This window comes from Ornithodoros turicata, unplaced genomic scaffold, assembly GCF_037126465.1.
Source record: "Ornithodoros turicata isolate Travis unplaced genomic scaffold, ASM3712646v1 ctg00001270.1, whole genome shotgun sequence".
NCBI classification, from domain to species: domain Eukaryota; kingdom Metazoa; phylum Arthropoda; class Arachnida; order Ixodida; family Argasidae; genus Ornithodoros; species Ornithodoros turicata.
This window is the reverse complement of record NW_026999529.1, coordinates 71,575-87,999: the sequence shown is the minus strand read 5'-3', so window position 1 is coordinate 87,999 and position 16,425 is coordinate 71,575. Positions and strand designations below refer to the sequence as shown.

General features: G+C 48.6%; 1 protein-coding gene across 1 annotated transcript in view; it reads right to left on the bottom strand.

Moving 5' to 3' along the window:
• Positions 1 to 694: 694 nt before the first annotated feature.
• The window catches only part of LOC135376752 (atlastin-2-like), a gene marked incomplete at its 3' end in the record, with an annotated part of 85,252 nt that continues 69,521 nt past the window's right edge, over positions 695 to 16,425 (bottom strand). The window contains exon 6 of the mRNA XM_064609234.1: positions 695 to 822. Coding sequence (XP_064465304.1) covers positions 695 to 822 — 128 coding nt within the window. The remainder of the gene's footprint in view (positions 823 to 16,425) is intronic.

Genomic DNA, 16,425 nt, shown 5'->3' with positions numbered 1-16,425 from the left:
CACGTTTAGATGTGGCATCTCATACTGTAATATTTTTGTTGCAATTCTTTACATATTATTATGGTCGTGTTCTGGTCCATACTACCGGTAGCCCTATCTAAGGGTGACTACCAGGCTCTTCCATCTTCTCGAGCCTGAAGGCACGAGTTCCTCTCGGAGTGCATGTGGTGTCATTATACAAAGCAATAGCGAACTAAGTCGTGATAACAACCATGTTCCGCAAAAGATTACGGCAATGACTTTCAGACGATGCAGCGGTTGAGGTGAAGCCTTCTTTTCTTTCCGTCGTGGTGGGAGTGGATTTGGAACGCGAATGAAGACACGAAAGCGGCTAAAAACGTGACCCCGTTTGCGTGTGCCACTTATACAAAGAAGCCCCGTGTACCTTAGTGTAGGAACATGGTTTTGTGAAATGACTGTGTTCTCCGTCCGCTCTGTTTTGGTTTCGTTATGTCTACCAACGTCGTGATTTACATCGCGGCGACGTTTCGTCGGTAGAGGTCCATTGCAATTTAATGGCATCCAAAGGGGTTGTTGGCTGGTCGTGGTCAGTATATTGTACTAGATTGTGTAACTTATGTCTATTTGATTACACATGTATGGTTTGCTTGTAGAGTCCTCTCACTGCTCATATTGGCACTATAAGTTGGGTGTCAAACAATACAGGAAGTCAAACAAGAGCAAAGTGACTTACCAGGAGAAGACCTTTAAAATCGTCGCAGGTTACTGGCCTTCCATTTAGCATTTTTGGTACAAGGTTCTCCGGAGAGAGAAGAACAGAGACGAGATTATCCAGTTGTGTTTTGAAGTCTTCACGCAATCCTGTAAGTGCGACATGAACATCATGAATCCAATGCACAAAACAAGTCGGGAAAACAGTTTTCCGCAAAAATAGCGCTCAGGTCAAGCGCGTCGTCATGGAGTTGTAGCTTCTGAGTGCCAAAGTTTACAAAACGCAAATATGTCAAGTATTTAAGACTCGTGAGGCGCTTACAAGACACTTGAAAAAGGCACTCAAAGGCCAAATGTACTCTGGAGCACACTAGCTGAGGAGAAAATCCTGCTGTGCCGGCGTAGCGTACGCATCCATGACGGGAAATCTTGGCTCCAGGGTCATATCCTGGAGTCAACACCTTTTTCCTGAGTTGCTTGATTTCCTTTTAAACTCGTTAACTTTACAAGCCCCATTTCGAATAGAATCCGGCGTATTATAGAGGTATGACCAAGGTGCCCGTCAAGTGGAAGCGTGGAGTGACAGCGGCCTGGAGATTGAGTCGTATTGTCCGTCGCGCCTCGTCTCTGGAAAAGTTCAGACCTGTCTCTTTCCTTGTCCAAGAGTTTCACGAGCGGGCTGAGGTTGTGCGTCATGCCCTGTGGCTTATGTCATATGAGCCATGTCCGCGTGTGGTGTGGTGTACGCGGTGTGCTGTATCTAATGGCTGTGGTCGAGGTTTGCATTCTGTATGAGAAGCAATCAGAAGTAAGACAAATGTCTTATGCCAACGCAATCTCATCGCATTCATTAGATTAGTCGCCCTTAAATTTTCCTTCCCTCTCTGATTTAGCCAGGGACGATCGCCGCATCTAGGCGAAATGACAAGACGATCATCGTCTGACAAAACGTTCGACGCAACTGACGAAACGCTACCCGATGTAGAGGTGCTTTTGAGAAGAAAAGATAAAATTTTGCAACTGGAGAAGACAATGAGCTACAACGAGCAGGCGCGGCCGCCGATTCAACATAGAACTGCACCTTCACCGCGTAGCACTCTCCTAGCCAACCCATCTCCAATGATATCATTATCTACCCCAATAAGTGTTGCAAAAACGGCGTACGCCTCGCGTTCTGAACAAATCAGGACAGATAACGATATAATTCCAGATTATTGTTGACTAGGAGTTTACTGTGCGGCGAAGTTCACATGTAAGAGCCCTGGTGAAGACATTACTAAGACGCTGCATGAGTTGGTACTAAAAATTAATGTTCGGCCCCTATCCAAAACTGAAGTTGAAGCTTACCACGGACTCCCAGTAGGATCTTCAGAACAAACTCATCATCCTGATAAGATTTAAGAAGCGTTCTGCTGTACAGGGATAGCTTAAAGCCAAAGTTGAAATCAAAAAGGTATCAAATGAAAAACCCTACCAGGAGCTTTTTGTTTGTGAAAATCTAACAGGACAAAACAAAGACATCCTGAGATTGAGTACAGAGCACGCTAACGCAAATGGCTATGCCTATGTATGGGTGCGGAATGGCCGTATTTTTGCCAAGAAAAGTGACTTGGCAATGGTTTGCCTGCTGCTCGGGACCGACGGAATGCCAGCAGCGTTTCTTCTTTCACTTAAGCAAAAACAAAAAAGAAAGAAAAACGCTTTTTGCTGTTCTTTGTCGTTGACTGATTTGTGTTTTTCGGGGTTGCGGTTGTTGTCGGCAGGTTGGAAGTCGAGCGACCCAGGCCAACACCACCTAGGTACAGGAAGCCTGCACACTCGTCAACGTGACGTAACGATTAAGAATCAGCCAATCAGCATTATGCTTTCAATGGCGATAGCCAATTACAAACAAACTTTCAGCGGTCGTGGCCATGCAGACGAACCAGTGTTGTCTGCGAATAGTGATCTAACATTCCCGCGTACCAAATGGGAAAACTTGGAAATAAAGCGCAAACAGGGTCTTAGTTTTTCTCAAAAGTGCTATTCTGGAAAGCGTCTTGCACTTTTTGTATAAATATTTATGTCTACATATTCTAGGTGAGCTGCAGTCATTTCCAGGTTCTTGAATTGGCAGAACGGTGAATTGCAGTAGCAGACGAATTCTGGCTCTTAAGGTCCACATAACGAAGGACGGGGAAGGGGCACTGAGCTGGCCTTCCGTAGCTAGGTGACGTTCCCAGGGTTTGTGGGCGGTAATTTCCCACACCGTCTTATTTCAAACGCATGGTTAAGTGTTTGATACTGTAATTTTTTGCGTTATCATTTCGTGTGAAGGATATCGCTAGCTTTAATTAAAGTTGATGATGAACTTTGATATTTGCTCTTGGGGCTGATGATTTCATTTTCTGCATTACCACCAGCAATGGGGTAGAGCATCGCCCCAGCTATGAAACTCTACAGCCATCATCCCGTAATAAAGTTGTTGTTTTGTTCTTGTTCGAATGTATTCACAATTTAACTGCATCTCTTTAGAACCAGAGATGGTTATGAAAATGCTATGAGTTTTTTTTAAATGATTGTGGCAGTAAACATAACATATACTGTCGTGCCTCGCTAATATGGACCCGTTAATGTAGGAAACTCGAATTATGGACGATTTCTGTGCGGACTAAACTTTTTCAATTCAAGTGCGTGTAAGACTATGCCAAGGAGTTCCACCACAGCTACGCTACAACAGATAATGGTGAACTGTAAGACGATGAACAAGACGCCTTCACCATATATATTGAACCGCCAGAAACAAATGTCTCTTTTACCGACCTCGGTAGCTCAGTCGGTAACGGTCTATGGCTCAGTCGGTGGTTTCAGTATATGCTGAGTGTTATGTACAACAGGGCAACACAGCGGCGGTTGCGGTGCGGGTTGGCTGCATCAGCGGTACGTGGTGTGGGGTCTGTCTACCGCAAAGATGTACCCTGTATATGAGAATACAGTAGAGTACCGTGGGTACGCAGTGCACAACACCTTTATCTGATGATGATGGTTGGGGGTTTCATCGCCAGGGGCAATACTCCAAATGATGGCTGGATGCTGAGTTGTATGAGTGAGCAAAAATGTAAGATTGAAAGGAGGACGTGTGAGAGAGTTGGTTTGTCCCTTCAGATGACGCGCCCTTTGAAGTCGGTGAGGAGGTGTGTTGGCTTAGCTCAATTCATAGAGAACTGGATCGGTAATCCAGAGAATGTGGATTCGAGTCCTACAACTGGATAACTTTTTCAGTTTTCCTTTTCCTTTCATCTTACAGCGATACTCTACCACATTGCTGGTGCCGATTTGGGAAATGGAATACGAACACAATCTAATAACCAACTATTTTTAACACGACGAATGGGGAGTTTCATCGCCAGGGGCGTTCTAGTAGAAACAAAGCGCGAACAAACGGTAGGAAATAGGCTACAACGCCACCATGCTGCCGCTGACTTCCTTCATTTTTTAGGAGCCGGTGTTGTCGGTTCAGTGCACTACTTCTAAAGGAACGCAAATCTAACTGACTATTTTTTTCCCTCCGAAAAGTGCGTTGATATTAAATAAACGAATTGTAAAGTTCACAGGTCAGCGCTAGTTCCTCGGCCGCAGAAGCCCCGGCGACGTGACGTCACTGCCTAAACGGAGGAGGGAAAGGCAACAATCAGAGGAGGAAAGGTTCATACGGAACTGAGAGCGAAACTTTGCATGTTGTGCATGCATATGAAAAGGTTCTCCGTCTAATCCTGTACTTGTGACTGAAATGGTGTGTTTTGGTAATGCGCTTTCTAATTAGCGTAATATAACGTTTCCTTTCCATGGCTAATTAAGCTTGTTTGACAAATAAATTAGGTACACTGATGGAAACCACCTGTTTGGGCGGTAAATTCCTTCACAAGTATGACGCAGAAGGTTTCTAATTTTCATCCCGAGTACATTATTTAATAATTAGGGGTCACTACAGAGTGAAAGACCCTGCCTTACAAACTTACTTCCAAACATATATATATTTGTGACTTCCAAACATATATATATATATAATATATATATGTTTTTAAGTCAAACGTCGCCATGCCAGTACCAGACAGCTGTTTCGGCCTTCTTGGGCCTCATCAGCAGTACGCAGGCAGGCAACGTTTGAGCGGATGGCGTCAGAAGGTCACGTGGCACGTGATGCCTCCCATCAGGGTGTCGTAAGACACCTCTGAAAGCCCAGTGCATAGCCAGTCAAGTGTATAAGGGGGAAAGAAATTAGCAGGAGCTCTTTGGCTGCACGTATAGCATATGTTTGTAAGTCAAACGTCGCCATGCCGGTACTGGACGGCTGTTTCGGCCTTGGTGGGCCTCATGTGCTATACGTGCAGCCAAAGAGCTGGACCAGGATGTTGTATATAGATAGGGCAAAAAACGACACCAGAGACTGAAGTAGGGAATGGGGGAAAGTTATTTATTGAGCCGGCATTTAAAATAAGGGTCTGGGGAAGTCTACGTTTCTGCGGAGGCTCCGCCTTCTTCGGGACTATGATGGGGACTCGCAGCTAGAGCCCTGCACGGGCCGACTTTTCCGGGCCCGACCCGGCTCGGGCGCATCGAAAAATGGCCCGGCCCGACTCGTGCCCGGACATTCATATTTTTACGCGACCCCGCCCTGCCCGGTGACCCAGTGACTAGAGCCCGGCTCGGCCCGACCCGACCCCTTGACCCGGCGAGTAGATCCCAGCTTAGTATTTCCAGCCGCGACGTACGCGTTTCTGGCGATTATCAAACAAGTTTATCAGTAAATTTATAAGGAGAGAAGACAAACATACAAGTGATGGTGGTTTAACACCATAACCGCACCAGACCAAATTAAATCCAGAACGTACGCGGGCATGGGCTTTATCGTTACACTGTCAAGATTTTGCGGAGGTAGAGGACGCTGTCGACAAACTCCTTCTCCCAGTCCATACCCCTCTCACCGAGCTTTGCCAAGTGCTTGTGAAATATGTGAGGAGTGGGGAGCAATGTAAAGTGGCTTTCAGAATGTTCTAGAGGGTCAAATCATATGCCTAATGCCTTGCTTGTCTTTGCAAAATATGCACAGGAATGACGCAAGCGCATGATGATATGAACTAATGCATCTCCATTGTGGGGAATTAGCTGCGTGGCCCGGCCGGGCCTGACTCTCGGAAACATATCTGTCGGCACGCGATGGTGGCGTATTTTAACGGCCCGGACCCGGCCCGTGGTGCTAGCGTATTTTGTCGGCCCGGGCTCGGCCCGGCCGGGAGCACACATCCAATAACAAGCCCGGCTCGGGCCCGGGCCCCTGCAGGGCTCTACTCGGAGCTACTCCCGAAGAAGGCGGAGCCTCTGTCGAAACGTCGACTTCCCCAGACCCTTATTTTAAATGCCGGCTTAATAAATAACTTTCCCCCACTCCCTACTTCAGTCTCTGGCGTCTTTTTCCCTATATATATATATATATATACATATATATATATATTAGTCGTCAAAAAAGCTGATAAAGGCGGTGCAATCGTGGTAATGGACAAAAACAATTATGTTAACGAAGGTCTTCGACAACTATCGTGCACATTATTTTTACAAACTCCTCGACGCTGACCCTACAGAGCAAATTACAGCAGATGTTATCCGCAGTCTAAAAGCTCTAAAGGCAAGAAAAATTATAGATACCACCCTGTACGACTATCTACTCCTCAAAAACCCCATAGCGGGCAGGTTTTACATGCTGCCTAAAATCCATCAACCTGGAAATCCAGGGCGCCCCATAGTTTCGTGCAACGGTACAGCTACTGAGAACATCTCAAGCTTTGTAGACCACCTTCTCAAGTATATACCTCCGCAACTACCATCCTACATTCAGGATACCAACCACTTTCTTCAAATACTATGTAAATGTGAACCTCCTCCTTCCAGTCTGCTAGTCACGCTAGACGTTTCATCTCTGTATACCAACATCCCCCCCCGAAGATGGCATTGCTGCAGCTGAAAGGGCGTTTTCCAAATATTCTGATACCCCCTACGATCCGTGTGTCATATCCACATTTCTCAATCCTATTCTCAAAAATAACAACTTTGAATTCGACGGTAAGCATTAGTTGCAAGTCAATGGCACGGCTATGAGTACAAAAATGGCACCAAACTACGCAAATATTTTTATGGGAGCTCTAGAGGAGGAATTTCTGACCAAGCGCATAAAGAAGCCCACGCTTTACAAGCGGTTCCTCGACGACATCTTTATGGTGTGGCCACACTCAGAAGATGACCTTGTTGCGGATTAAAGGAGGTCGAGGTGGGTCTCGTGGTCACGGGCCTATATTCGCCATTTTGCTTTTCGGTTTTTAGTTCATTAAGCCTTTTCCTCTCGGAAGCAGAGCGGGCGCCTCGTTCTTCCCTCACACATTTCTGGTGCCGAAACCCGGGAACGTAGGCCGCCTGTTCCTTCGCTTTCTCTTCGGAGGTCATCTCGTCGTGACCTGCCATGGAACGCTTGAAGCGTACAAGAGGTGGACTACGTGCACACTTGACGCGGACCATGACACGGCTCTCCGACCTGCTGGGGCAGCAGGACTCGTCCGTCGAAGAGGTTGAAGCTGCGTTGGACTATTTGGTGGCAAAACGGCAATCGCTCTACGACCTCGATAGCAGCATCGCCCAGGAAACCACGAAGATCAGCTGGGAGCGGAACTTGACGGGCGCTCCAGTACGAGGAATGTCTCGAGGGAATGATCACAAGGGCACGTCGTAGGCTTCACCAGCAGCAGAATGTTGCACCTTTGGATCAACAGCGTCGTGCGGGGAAAAAAAAATCGTCGCTCTCCCTAAGCTTCAGATACCCAAGTTTTCGCGAAAATTACAGGAATGGCAACAATTCTGGCAGCATTTTGATGCCACCATCCACTCCAACCAAGCACTGGCTCCGGTCGAGAAGTTTAAGTACTTGGTCTCCTACCTCACTGACGACGCGAAGCGATCCATCGAAAGCATCAGGATCAGCGGCGACAACTACGACTCTGCGGTCACTCTGCTCACACACAGGTACGGTAGACCGGAACTCCTTACGGCGGAGCACATCGACCATTTGCTTGCTCTTCGTCCCATCTCGAATTCCCAGAACATTCCCCAGCTCCGACGTCTTCATGACGATGTGACCATTCGAATGGCAGCGTTGGATTCTTTGGGGGTAACTAAGGACAAATATGCTGTAAGGACACGATGTAAGGACACGATGCTTGCCCGAAAACCTCTGTGTCCTTTTTCATCAGCGGAGAAGGGATACAGCCGCAGTACCTCAACCCCAAGGCAACAATGAAAGCACTGGGATAGACAAGGCCGCCGAGGATCTTCAGGCGCTGCTATCATTTCTTCAGGTGCAGGTGGAGACTCGGGAAGAGGTGTTGCTAACTCGGGCAGTTTCGCCAGCGTCGGCTGCTCGCAGCAAGAGTCCTAACGAGCCGGTTCGGCTTCCTACTGCCGCTGCCCTAGCCGCTGCAAACGCCGCACCTCCGAAGCGGACTGCTGAAGCACGTTCATCACCCTGTCCCTTGTGTCACTCTCCGGACCATCCGCTGCAGTCCTGCACGGCGGTTTTACCGGCAGCCGATATGCGCCATCGTTTGTCTACACCGGGAAGATGTTTCAGGTGCGGCAAATCCGGACATTTTTCACGGGTTTGCCGATCTGCGGCTGGGTTGTCTTGTTCGAAGTGCCACGGACATCACCTTTCCATATTGTGTGACATTCAAAGACGTCCGGAGGCTCAGCGTTGTTCGACCACTCTCCCCGCGACTGCAGACATGGGGGCACCGCGCGAAGTGTTGGACACGTCGTCTCACAGACTGTCATGTCTTCATCACCCTCGAACGTGCATGCAAAATCTGGAATGGACGCCTTCAGACAGTCTCGGTTTGGGCAGAAGGACCTGCAGGCAAGAAGCGAATTCGGCTGCTTCTTGACACAGGTAGTCAACAAACGTTTATACGTCGCGATCTGTTGAAGGAGCTAGGGTGCCAAATCACTGGTGAGGAGGACCCTCCGTGTTCTCTTTCGCACGTACGCGCCACCCCAGAAGATTCCACTGCGAACGGGTGCAAGTCCGCCTCGAAGCCATCTCGGATTCGCGGTCGTTCATCGAGCTTGAAGCCCTCGGCATTTCTGAACTATGCCGCGTGTCTACGCCAGCCTTGGACGACGTAACCATGAGCCTTCTCTCGCTGCGAGGCCTCGAAGTGGCCGATACGAGCTGCACCACGGACATCGCTCTGCTGGTGGGTTCCGATTACTATTGGAAGCTGGTCACCGGCCGAGTGGAACGTCTACCTGGCGATCTTGTCACGGTGGAGACCATTTTCGGATGGGTCGTTCAGGGAGTCCAGCGGTCACCCAGTCGAACACTGTCCACCGTGGTATCAGTCCTCTCCCTTTCCTGCGAGGAACAAGAATTCTTCGACCACATGGACCCTTCGGAAGCGTGGCGCTTGGATGCCCTTGGCATAAGCGATCCGGTTCCTGATCCCGACGATGACTTTGCGGCCGCCTACTTTACAAGCCATGTACGCCAATATGACGGTCGCAACGTCGTCCCGCTAATGGTTAAACCAGAACTAGGGCTCCCTGCTTGCGCCAATAACAGGAATACGGCTCTACAGCGCCTCCTCTCGCAATTACGTCGGTTTCGTTTCGACCCAGAATTGCTGTCTCAGTATGACAGGTCATACGTGAGTATTTTGACGAAGGTCATCTGAAAAGGTAATGGGGATCACAGCCGCCAAGAAAACGTTTATTACATGCCCCATCACGCGGTTGTGCGACAAGAGGCGGTCACCACGAAACTCCGCGTTGTATTTGATGCGTCGTCCCACTTGCCAGGTCAGCAATCGTTGAACACTCTCCTGATGAAAGGGCCGGAGGTAAACGCAGACTGCTACATCTTCTGTTGCAGTCCCGCTGCAGCTCCACGGTTTTAACCGCCGACATCAGGAAGGCATACCTGCAAATCATCATTCGCCCCGAAGACAGAGATTTCCTTCGCTTTCTGTGGGTAAAGGATGTACGGCAGGCATCCAACGACAGCAATCTCGAACTTGTCGAGTGGCGGATGACTAGAGTCCCTTTCGGAGCTACTTCGAGTCCATTTCTGCTAGCAGCAACGCTGCAAAACCACTTTGAGCCAGTTTGCTCGGATTATCCCAACACCGTATCCCGCCTCCGGACGGGGTTTTATGTCGACGATCTGGTCGTCGGCTGCACGTCATACAGTGATGCGTTGCAGGTATACCAAGAAACGGTAGAAATATTGAAATCCGCTGGAATGGATATTCGCAAGTGGACCTCAAACTCTCCGGTCCTGCGCGAGAGATTTCTCATGGACGGCACGTCCTATGACAACGCCTCCGACGGCGACCCCATCGTCAAGGTTCTCGGCCTATATTGGGATCGCAGTACGGACGGTCTTCTTCTCAAAACGACTCGAGCAGCAGTCTTCGCCGTCGCACACCCTGCCACGAAGCGCACTGTCCTGAAAGCACTTTCACTTGTGTATGACCCCTTGGGGTACATCGCACCTGTCATTATATCTGCGAGAATTCTGTTTCAAGACCTGTGGCGCAATGGCCTATCGTGGGACCAACCAGTTAGCGAATCAGACAACGTAATCTGGGAGAAGTGGAAGGTCAGCCTGGGAGAATGAACCTGTTCAGACTCCCGCGTTGCGCTCTCCCTGAAGATAACTCACCCGTCGATGTGCACTGTTTCGCAGATGCCAGTCCGAAAGCCTATGGCACTGCCATACACTTGCGGAGTATTTCTCCCAACGGCACCGTTAAAACAGGTGTCGTTGCCTCGTCTCGAGCTCCTCGCCTGCCTCTTAGCTACACGTCTCTACCGTCACGTTTCAGCGCTGAAGACTCTCAGTCAAGTGACAGTACATTTTTGGACAGATTCCATCATCGCTCTTCAGTGGATTCATGGATCTGGCAGCAAAACCCAGCAATTTGTTCAGTCTCGAATAACCGAAATCTTGTCTTCATCGCGCACTGATCAATGGTTCCACTGCAGCGGTAGTGACAACCCCGCTGATTTGCTCACTCGGGACGTATCCGCTACCACTCTGAAGTGCTGCAGATTGTGGTGGACAGGTCCCGGCTGGCTCTCATCGTCGTTTGGCACCTTCGTAAGTACAGAAAACCAGCTTTGCCAGCCATGGGTACGATTAACCGATGACAGAGCCTCTCCAGCAAGTGAATGTCCAGCTGCGCTCAAACATGCTTCCGTTTCGGCAGTCGTCGGAATTGGAGAATGGATGGAAATCACGGACTACGGGACGTTATCCAGGCTCCTTCGGGTCACCGCCTTTTTTGCTGAGATTTGCGAACAACGCTAGATCTGCGAGACCATCCGTGTCTGGCCCACTCACACTTGAGGAAATCACGCATGTTGAGAACTTTTGGATCCGTCGCGTGCAGGCTGAGGCTTTCCCCCATGAGGTTGCCGCTTTCAGCAAAGGCAACGTCGTCAAACCATCATCGTCCCTACATGCGTTCCAACCGTTTTTGGACGCCAACGGCATCATGGCGTCGGCGGCCGTCTTCATCAACTGAACGTGGTCGACGCCATAAAGCACCCCATTCTTCTGCCATCCAAGCATCACTTTACGCATCTCGTAATAGTCGACGCTCACCGACAAGCCCTGCACGCCGGAGTACAAGATACTATCACCCAAGTCAGGAACCGATTTTCGATCCTCCGGGCACGCCAGACGGTTCGTCGCGTCCTACACTCCTGCCTCAGCTGCCGCCTGCAGCGCGCAGAACTCGCTAGCGTTCCAACGGCCCCCCTCCCTCGCGAGAGAATCACAGAGGCCAACGCTTTCTCGGTAGTTGGTCTGGACTTCGCACGGCCGCTGTTCATCACGAACGCCGCATCAGGAAAAGCATACATCGTCCTTTTCTCGTGTGGCGTCACCAGAGCCATCCACCTAGAGCTCGCATCTTCTATGAACGCTGTAGACTTTCTAATGGCCTTCCGTCGCTTCGTTTCAAGACGTGGTGTGCCCACCCTGGTCTATCAGACAACGCCCGAACGTTTCACAAGTGCGCAGCCATCTTGTCTGCGCCCACAACAGCTGATGTACAAGATTTTGCAACTCAGCGCCGTATACAGTGGCGGTTCATCGTCGAGCGAGCACCTTGGTGGGGCGGATGGTGGGAACGCCTCATCGGCACCGTGAAGGCTGCTCTAAGGCGATGTCTCGGTAGAAGCCGCCTTGCTTTCGAGCACCTAACTACAACCCTATGCGAGGTGCAAGCTCTCGTAAATTCCCGCCCGTTAACCCACGTCGCATCTGTTGTCGAGGAACTCGTACCCCTCACGCCAAGCCACTTCCTCATAGGCAAACGAGCCATCTCTCTACCGGGCGAACACGCTGCCACCTCACAGCCTGACGCGGAGGACCTCCGGCACAACTTCCGAGAAATGCTGAAGGCTAAGGAACTCTTATGGAAGCGCTGGAGATACGAGTACCTTCTGCAGCTGAGGTCTGCCCACGTGACTGCGTCTCCTACCCAAAGTCGTTTCAAGGAAGGGGATTTGGTGGTGCTTCCGGAAGATAATGTCCGTCCCCCTTTTTGGAAGCTCGGACGCATAGCGAAGTTGGTACGAGGGAGAGATGGGTTAGTGCGGGCATGCTCAGTACGTCTCGCAAGCGGCACTACCATAACCCGTCCAGTTCAAAGGCTTTGCCGTTTGGAAGCAGACGTCTCGTCACCCGCGGCCGGGGATGATGTTGCGGATTAAAGGAGGTCGAGGTGGGTCTCGTGGTCACGGGCCTATATTCGCCATATTGCTTTTCGGTTTTTAGTTAATTAAACCTTTTCCTCTCGGAAGCAGAGCGGGCGCCTCGTTCTTCCCTCACAGACGTAATCACATTTATCGGCGACTTTAACCAAGCACATCCGGCCATCAAGCCCACCCATTCGTATTCCGCTTTCACTGTCAACTTCTTAGACGTCCAGGTAAAGTTAACCAACGGAGTCTTGTCCACAAACCTGTTCCGTAAACCTAAGGACTCTCAACAGTACCTAGCATTTAACAGCTGTCACCAGCGTCATACTAAAATTGCCATCCCTTACAGTCAGGCACTTCGGTACAGGCGTATCTGTTCCAGTGACGACGACCTGAGCAGCAATCTAGCTGAACTCAAACAAACATTCATCGATCGCCAATTTCCACCTAATTTGGTTGACGACGCACTAAACAGAGCCCATAAAGTAGATCGCAAAGCCCTGTTCCAAAACCACAAACACATGATTGATGATAGTTCCGTAAACCTCATTTTAACATTTAGCAGCAATATTCCAAGCGTTAACAGTATACTAAACCGTCACCACAGCATCCTTCTCCAATCAGAGCGCATGGGACAAATTTTTCCTCAGCCACGGCATGTTACGTACAGGCGCGCACGCGACCTGCACGGTAATCTAATTAGCTCTAAGGTTAGCAAGCCAGAACATCCAGGAACGGGTTGCCGCCCGTGCGATGGTCGCAGGTGTCAGACATGCAAATTAATGCAAAGCGCCCAAGTACTTAAAAGCACTAATTCTAATTTTTCATTCAAAATTAATGGTGACTTTGACTGTAATTCATCTAACGTCATTTATGTCATTCAGTGCGACATGCGCCAAGCACAATACGCAGGTAAGACCAAAACATAATTTCAGATCAGGTTCAACAACCACCGGTCTGACGTTACAAAAAAGCCAAACCTCCCGGTCTCTCGTCATTTCAAACAACCAGGTCATTCCCTAAATAATGTGTCAGTTTTCATTCTCCAGTCAAATTTTAGCTCAGATCGGTGCAGAGAACAACGCGAATCCTATCTCATTCACAAGTTCCAATCAACCATTAACGAAGATCTCGGAGCACTGTCAACGGTAGGAAATCTGGCCGCCTAGTTGAGCTTCTTTCTTTCCGTTCCTTTCTTTCCTTTTTCTTTCTTTCAGCAAAGTCCGAAGCGGCACTCACCCTGCCTAGGAATGTTTTTCCCCAAATACGGAGAGGGACTAAAGGAGAATGACCTCACCACCCGGACTTGACCTCCTGAAATATTCGCGAACCTGACTCACCGACAATCGCCTGTGGCGTGCCTTGTACCGATGATGACGTCACACACCAAACCTATTTAAGCAATCTGTAACCCCCTGGGCATCTTTTGTCCTGAGGAAGACAGTGCTACTGTCGAAACGTCGACCCCGTTTCTCATTCAACTTTAATTTCTGCCCATTAACTGAACTAGTGTTTCTAACTTCCCTAAAATCTGTTGTCCGTGTATTTTTCCTTCCACAACTATATATATATATATATATATATATATATATATACATATACAAATATAAAAATGAGCAAATGCTCCATGGCTGCACGTGTTTACACATGTTTACAATTCAAGCGTGCTTTGCACTGCGGCCTCCAGAGATGTTCCTAACACCCTGGAACATTGATGTCTTGCAGAGACACAGTGTTTGTGCCGACCCAAGAGCGTATCACATCCCTACGCTGTGCCGATGAGAGCCAAGAAGCTCGAAACGGCCGTCGAGAGCTGGGATTGTGGGACGCTTGAATTGTAAACATATTCCTCACGTGCAGCCATGGAGCATTTGCTCATTTTTATATTTGTATCTATGCTTACTGGCTTTGCACTGCGGCCTCCAGGGATGTTGCTAACACCCTGGAACATTGATGTCTTGCAGAGACACAGTGTTTGTGCCGACCAAAGAACGTGTCACATCCCTACACTGTGCCGATGAGAGCCAAGAAGCTCGAAACAGCCGTCCCAGCTGGGATTGTGGCACGCTTGAATTGCAAACATTATATATATATATATATAATAAAGAGGGAAAAGCCATTAAAATGAAGTAAATGATACTAGAGGTGTTTGAAATTCAAAATTACAGATTAACATGGCTTCTATGGCTGCACGCAGAGAAACAGATACTCATGGAACGACGCGACAACACCAGAGGACATGTGTTTCGCCGTGTTTGCGGCTCGTCAGCTCTGGGTAGCTGCGCATCGTTCGGAATTGGCAAACCAGGGGTCACTCAGCGAGCGATATACGCCTGGGGAGGTGACTGAGCACTCCTCAATGCCACAGTGCAAGCCAGTGAATTATAATGAGGGGGAAAGCCATTAAAGAAACAAGTAAACGACACTAGCCGTGTTGAAATTCGAAATTACAGATTAAGATGGCTTCTGTGGCTGCACGCCGAGAAACAAATACACATGGAACGATGCGACAGCACCAGAGGACACGTGTTTCGCCGTGTTTGCGGCTCGTCAGCCCTGGGTAGCTGCGCATCGTTCGGAATCGGCAAACCAGGGGTCACTCAGCGAGCGATATACACCCGGGAGGGTGACTGAGCACTCCTCAATGCCGCAGTGCAAGCCAGTGAATTATAATGAAGGGAAACAAGCCGTTAAAGAAACAAGTAAATGATACTAGACGTGTTTGAAATTCAAAATTACAGATTAAGAAGGCTTCTATGACTGCACGCAGAGAAACTGATACTCATAGATATACATATATGAACATGATATATATATATATTTATACAACAGCAACATACAGCGACCTAATCGAAAAGTTCTCTCGCAATGGGTTCTTTACATCAGCCCAATATGGGTTTCGACTAAGATGTTCACCGTATCCCAGCCTGTTGATTTTCATTTTTATCTGTCGTCTTCGTTTGACAACGGTGGGCATACAAATCCAGTATTGTTTTGCTTCAGGAAAGCGTTCGACCTTGTTCCCCATTCACTGCTTTTGTAGAAACTCTCCACGTTGAACCCTTACAATGTACTTTCGTGGCTCAAATCTTACGCGGATAAGCGCGGGCAATCTGTCGTAATTAATGATTTTTTAATCTCAGGTATGCGTCATGGAATCAAGTGTCCCGCATGTCAAGTGGAATGGTGTCAAGGTGTCCCGCAGGGATCAATCCTTGAACCACTTTTGTTCCTTGTTTATATTAGCGATATCATTGAAGATGATGTGAAGGTGATAATGATCATCAAAGCTTCGCCAAATATTGCACACTGCTTACTTTACATAATGATATGGTTGCATTACAGTTTGATATGATTTTTAAATGGTCCGCCGACTGGGAGTTACCCTAGAACTTGTGCAAGTACAGGTCTATATCATTTGCGAAGAGCGTGAACTCTACACACGCGACTTATAGGGTAGGCAATGCAATACTGGGGAATGTTGATGAATACAAGTACCTGGAATTTATTTTCTCCGAGGATCTTAAATGGAATAGACATATTCGTTTCGCAACCAACAAGGCCAGTCGCTGGCTCAGAATGCTAACTGGAAATTTCAAAAACGCTGCTCAAACCAGTAAAGACAACCTTTCCTTCACTCTTGTGCGCAGACGTCAAGGCTTTTATTTCGTTATGAAGAGAGAGAGAGAGAGTGGACAACCGTAATCTACCCTTGCGCGGTTGTCAATGGCTGGTCAGCTGGCACGAATGCACGTGTTTTATGGGGCACTCCTTCTGTTGGATGCATGAGTCAAATAGAAAAAGTACAAACAACAACAACAACTTTATTTTCGGCCTTGGAGAGTGGGGAGTTTCATCGCAACAGGCGATACTCTACCCCAGTGCTTGGTGGAATGGGGGGAATAAAATAACGAGCCCCTTTACAATAACGATCGAAGTCCGATGGTGTCCAGAAATGTCAGA